Consider the following 6,781-nt stretch of genomic DNA (forward strand, 5'->3'; position numbering starts at 1 on the left):
CGTTAGTTTTAGGTAAGTATTTTTTAAAGGCCTCACATCGAGAATGGAAAGTTGGTCAACGTTAGTTTTAGATAAGTATTTTTTATTTCTATTTTGTAATATTTGATATAATAAATTAATTTGAGTTTTATACACTAGTGTGATATCTGGAAGTTCAAATAAGGGAATAAAAGTTAATTAGTTAACAATTAAGTTAGTAAAAAACTTATTGTCTTAGCATTCGATAGGCGTGTTTGTTTTTGAATTTCACGCAAAGCTACTCGTAGGCTATCGCGCAAACCATTCCTAAGTTTGAGGTGATAGACTAAGGGGAAAGCAGCTAGAACAAGATGACTGTCATATTATAACGACTGAAAGAGCGAACATGTTCGATGACGAGATTCGAACCCGCAATCTAAACACCACTCAATAAGCTTTAAAAAATTACGTACGATTTTTTGAAGAGTACTTCAATGCGAGATATTTTGCTAAGTGTTTGGTCTAACCGTAATCGTTGAACTTTCATTAGTAGAACCTAGCTTTTAATTATAAACGAGCCAAGTCCCTTAGCACGCAGTAACTCAACGACTTACGTTAAGGAATAAAATTCTTTGAATCACGAGGTTTTGTTTTTCAGAAAAATAGGTATTTCTAAACCATGCTCGTCTTTAGTCTACATAGAACTGCTGTCAAACGGGTTTAGGTGCTACAACTATAGCTCAACTAACATTTTTTAAAAATAGAACTAAATAGGCTTCCGTGCTCTCTTTCTTACATATAAATTTCATATAATGATTATCTGTACACAGCCGTCCATAATTTTGAACTGATATACTAGAATGTAGGCAGCTAGTCAACATCACCCACCGCCAACTCTTGGATTATTCTAATAAAATATTGTAATATTTCTGTCACACTTATATAACGCTCCCACGGTCCTGTAGTGCGGAGCGTGATCTTACGGCAAAAAAAACACGAACCGGATTTATAATAGGGCATACTTACTACTCGTCACCTCTGGACCTAAAAAGTATTTTTTCCAATTGTCTTGTTGGGGCGCCATCTATGGAGGAATTAAGATAAGACTACATATTTCTTTTGTTGCATTCTTTAACAAGTAAAACGATGAAAATAAAATACTTAAAAAAATTAAATTATTTATCTGAAAAATAAAGTTTAGACAATCTGTTAATGTTATTCTAATTTTGTTAAACATGTTTTCATATTATTTTCTTAAAATAGGTGTTCCATATATTTTCTTGACTTATATAAAGTATTCCAGTGGCGCTATTTTAAACATTTTACAGGTGATCTGTTTGATATGTTACTGCCAATGTTGACGATCTACCAAGAGTACGTCCGAAACCATCATTACAGTATTCAAGTCTTAGCCGAGTGCAAGCAGAGAAAGAAATTCAACGCAATGCTACGTCGTCTCGAGGAAAAACCAGTTTTACAGGGGCGTACGTTAGAGGCCTTTCTTACTTATCCAATGCATCAGGTAACGTGTTTTATAATATATATATAGTGCTATGTCTCTGTTTCCAGGTATCATAAAACGAAGCACCAAAATGCGTTCTACGTCGACGAGAAAAACCGGTAACTCCTTCTTATTGTATCATTCCGATGAGAAAGTAAGTGTGACGTAATATGGTAAAATGAACAGAGCAAAACGTTAAAATATTTGAAATATTCTCGAGAGAACTGTAATAGCGGAGCTTCCATTGAAAAGTAGAGCCTAGCTGCCAATGTCTGTTTGTGATATCACATGCACGTGTAGGTAGAAATTGAACGGATTTAAATAACCAGGTCCGTTGAATCACCTGGACTCACCCGTGTTCACAAATTCAGGGTGAATGTTTCTAATATTGTGTAATGAAATATGAATATATGAACTAACTTAAATTCCGTTTTTTAGCAATCATCCAATGTGCATTTGCCTTACATTATGTTGTTAAACATAGATGATAGACATGACAACTGGATCTATTAAGAAATCAATAATTTCTATTTCTTTTCTAGTACTTAGCTATTCTACCCCACTGGAAGTTCTTCAACTATAATTATCGGTTTTAAGTTACATTAGTGATTTTTAATTATTTTATTTTTAAAGAAACATCAGTTAAAAAACAAACACTAGGGCATCGCAGAAGTTTGCGAAGTAGTGGCGCATTTTCAAAGAAAAAAATAGAACCTCATTGGTCATAATCAAATGTTTACACCATCTCAGTAATCAAAGCGTTAGCATTTGCAAATAAAACTTTTGATATTTTAATGGGAAAAGCTTCTAAAGAGCGTGTACGTGTAATTAGAAATGTAATATAATTTTATATTATTATTTAAAGATTTTACAGATGCTTAATCAAAGCAATGCTTTAACAGAATATTTCGATAATGATATCGGTGTTTCAACACCACAGAAACTTTACAAATTATTTATAATTTGATTTTTAAAGATTATTGATGTAATTTTTCTAAGAAGCAAAATAATTAAAGTTCGAAATAATCTGGGAACATTTTAAACCAATTATCTTTCGATGACATGTAACTGTTAGGGTTTTATGTTGAAGTCCTGGTTAGGGCGAAATTACTATCTAATTAAGACGTGTCTACTTCACGTGTCCCTGTAGGTTCCACGCTATATCATTACCTTGCACGAGCTTTTGGCCCATACTCCCCACAGCCACGTCGAAAGGAAGAGTCTGGAGATAGCACGTGCTAAGTTGGAAGAACTTTCGAGGGTAGGGTTCTTTGAAATTATAAAATTGTATTATAATTAACTTCCTTCAGTTAAACCAAACATGATATTTCTCTGTTCAAAAACAAATTTTGATCCTTCCTTTTAATTGGTGGCTAATTCTTGACCTACTATAGTTATTTATATTAAAACATCTGGCCCGTTAGATAGAGGTGTTACTAGGGTTGCAATACTTGTTATTCCACTAAAGCTATTCATTCTTCACTAAAGGATAGCGAGATCTAAGTATTTTTTATCTATCCACTTTGATCCGTTATATATTACTCAGCTTCAAATCTCTGGTCATTTGATAGTCTTAATTCTTTCAGTACCTTGTATGTTGTTAATCTAGTTTATTAAATGTATTGAAAAATCTTTCTTATTGTCTTCTTTACTGGTCAGTCAATGTGATTGAAATTTCTTATCATCTTCATCCTTATTATCTGGTCATTCTTTTTTGGCTCTGATGGTCACTCTTATCGCGTTATAGTTTCTTCTGGGCTGTTATACCCTGCTGCTAACGTTTGTCATTACTGAGCTGTCAGAGCTCTTCGGCTCTGATGGTCACTTTTATTGAGTTATAGTTTCTTCTGGGCTGTTATACCCTGCTGCTAACGTTTGTCATCATTGCTCTATCAGAGCTCTTCGGCTCTGATGGTCACTTTTATTGAGTTATAGTTTCTGCCTGGCTGTTTTACCCTGCTGCTAACGTTTGTCATTACTGAACTTTCAGAGCTCATCGGCTCTGATGGTCACTGTTAATAAGTTGTTGTGTTTGCCTGGCTGTTATGCCCTGCTGCTAACGTTTGTCATTACTGAGCTATCAGAGTTCTTCGGCTCTGATGGTCACTGTTAGTGAGTTGTTTCTGCCTGGCTGTTTACCATGCTGCTAACGTTTGTCATCATTGATCTATCAGAGCTCTTGGTATCTGATGGTCACTTTTATTGAGACGTTGTTTCACTTCTGACAGTGTACATTATCATCTTCGTTACTCAGTCAGTGTTAAAGCCGTTTAACTGACTTGATTTTAATTTAAACACAATTAGATTAAATACAGTCCAGCAAAACAAAGTTTTGATTGCGACAGAGTGTATTAAATGCCTTAAAAAATTTATTATCTTTTATAGCAAATGCACGATGAGGTTAGTGAAACAGAAAACATTCGAAAAAACTTGGCAATTGAAAGGATGATTGCTGGAGGTTGTGATATACTTTTGGACGTCAACCAGGTGTTTATCAGACAAGGTAAGAATAAGTATCGTAGCAATGCAAGTCAGCTTATTAACATAAAAATAAATATTTATATAAAATAGTGGACTCGATTTATCTTTTCAAGGTAGCTGTCTTTACCCGAGTAGTGATTAAAATGTTGATTTGGACCTGGTTTTCATTAAGTATTGTGAGAAAATGCTGTGATAACCAGTTTTATCTTTATAAAGTAGGAGTCATTACTATAGCAACCAGGAAATTGTTGTGGACCTGGTTTTCATTAAGTATTGTGAGAAAATGCTGTGATAACCAGTTTTATCTTTATAAAGTAGGTGTCATTACTATAGCAACCAAGAAATTGTTGTGGACCTGGTTTTCATTAAGTATTGTGAGAAAATGCTGTGATAACCAGGTTTATCTTTACAAGATAGATGTCATTACCATAGTAACCAGGACCGGGTTAAAACAGTGATAATATCTAAACAAATGGTACATGTTTAAAAAATTAAATTATAACACAACATAACCTCTAGGTTCGTTTTGAAATCCCTTTTTACTCTCCCCCTCCCCCACTAGGTATTATACATTTTAAAGGTTGTTAAAAATAATAAAACCACCATGTCTTTTGATGATAAATACACTTCAAATGTTCTTGGATCGACATATATAAAGTTTATTAATATTTCTCTACAGGAAGTGTTATTCGCGTTGTTGGTGGTGACAAATCCCGACTGCAGCGCACCCGTGTGAGAGAAAGTGTACAACAGTGCTTTCTCTTTACTAACCATATTCTATTATGTACCAGAACTTCGTCAGGAAAACTTTATTTTGCAGAGGTAACAAATATACCTCAATTACGTGTTGTTGACTTTCCATGTGTGTTTTTACTTTACCTCAATTACGTGTTGTTGACTTTCCACGTGTGTTTTTACTTTACCTCAATTACGTGTTTTTGACTTTCCACGTGTGTTTTTACTTTACCTTAATTACGTGTTGTTGACTTTCCACGTGTGTTTTTACTTTCCCTCAATTACGTGTTGTTGACTTTCCACGTGTGTTTTTACTTTACCTCAATTACGTGTTGTTGACCTTCCATGTGTGTTTTTACTTTACCTCAATTACGTGTTGTTGACTTTCCACGTGTGTTTTTACTTTACCTCAATTACGTGTTGTTGACTTTCCACGTGTGTTTTTACTTTACCTCCATTACGTGTTGGTGACCTTCCACGTGTGTTTTTACTATACCTCAATTACGTGTTTTTGACTTTCTGCATGTATTTTTACTTTTTGTTTACATAATAAGATGTCCAAAATTCTAATTCACTAATAATTGCTTCACACATTTATACATTATACGTTTTGAAGATATTCACTCTTCTCTAACGTTTACACAGTACCAGTCTTTCACATTAAGGAAACTATTAAGTTCATTTTGTACATAAACCTCTCATTTTTGATTTTCTTACGGAAAACTAGAATTTTTATTTGTTTCATTATTTAATACATCATCTATTTTTTTCTTGAAACGAACTGTTTTTTGTTGTCAAGTAGGTAAGTTATTGAAATTTAAAATTCGTGGAAGTTCTTATGCTTTATGTTCTTTTCAGACAATTATGAAGTAAGATGGGATAATAATCTTATCTCTAATTTTCAACGTTTTACAAACTAGTCCAATTTATAGATTTAAAAGCAGCAAGAGACAAACAGACAGAGAGAGTCTGGCTTACCAGGTGGCGTGAATAAAGGAAACTGTTGTGATCTTAACGGTAATACATTTGGCTGTAAAACAAACTCATAGTAAAGCCCACAATGTAACAATATTGTATTAAGATTTACAACTAAACATTCAAGTGATCCAGCAACTGAAACGTGGTTACACTTATTTAAACAAAACAATGTTTTAACGTTGCTCATTTGCACTTTCTTTTTCAACGAAACAATACTTTGGTTTTGTTCAGTTTAATCTTATTATCATCTAAACAAAACAATACAATAAATCTGTTGACTTATATCTATTTATTGGAGCAAAACAATACATTAAACACAAAACAATAAAATAAATCTGTTGATTTACATCTATTTATTGGAGCAAACAATACATTAAACACAAAACAATACAATAAATCTGTTGACTTACATCTATTTATTGGAGCAAAACAATACATTAAACACAAAACAATAAAATAAATCTGTTGAGTTACATCTATTTATTGGAGCAAAACAATACATTAAACACAAAACAATACAATAAATCTGTTAATTTACATCTATTTATTGGAGCAAAACAATACATTAAACTGGCTATTATTTAACTGAATTAGTGAATTGTAGGATATCGATAGCTCCTGACGAAGCTGTGATAGCGAAATGTTGAACCAATAAAGTTACGTTCTGGAGATGTAGCTCGTGATTTTATTTATGTTTATAGAAATGTCTCGTAATAAACTCCAGTTTGCGCTAAACAAAGGTAAGAGTAACAAGTATTTTAGAATTGTTTATTTCAGTCTTCTTATATAAACAAATAATACATTAACTTATTATATGATTTCTGTTGTGCATATTGCCGTATAAAAGACCTTTTAAGACTAGAAATAAACGGCTTTATATCACTAAGTTTGCTATTTTTATTTAGTTGGACACTCAAAGTTTCGCTCTACAACTTCTTCAGGGGTGTTCCACTGAAACACAAACCGTAACTGACAGTACAGAGATTTTATTAAATGCTCCTGAAGAAGCTGTAAAGCGAAACGTTGAGTGTATAATTAAAGAAAAATAACAGATCTGGTGTTATAAGGTTGTTTATTACTTGTATTAAAATACATTAACATGTTCATTTCCACATTGTTATCTAAACC

General features: G+C 32.9%; 1 protein-coding gene across 1 annotated transcript in view; it reads left to right on the forward strand.

Moving 5' to 3' along the window:
* Positions 1–6,781, forward strand: part of LOC106475406 (ras-specific guanine nucleotide-releasing factor 2-like) — a 28,316-nt gene that overhangs the window by 16,185 nt on the left and 5,350 nt on the right. The window contains exons 4-8 of the mRNA XM_022379517.1: positions 30–71; positions 1,287–1,480; positions 2,610–2,720; positions 3,845–3,962; positions 4,620–4,762. Of these exons, the coding sequence (XP_022235225.1) occupies positions 30–71; positions 1,287–1,480; positions 2,610–2,720; positions 3,845–3,962; positions 4,620–4,762 (608 nt within the window). The remainder of the gene's footprint in view (positions 1–29; positions 72–1,286; positions 1,481–2,609; positions 2,721–3,844; positions 3,963–4,619; positions 4,763–6,781) is intronic.

This window comes from Limulus polyphemus, unplaced genomic scaffold, assembly GCF_000517525.1.
Source record: "Limulus polyphemus unplaced genomic scaffold, Limulus_polyphemus-2.1.2 Scaffold8528, whole genome shotgun sequence".
NCBI lineage: Eukaryota > Metazoa > Arthropoda > Merostomata > Xiphosura > Limulidae > Limulus > Limulus polyphemus.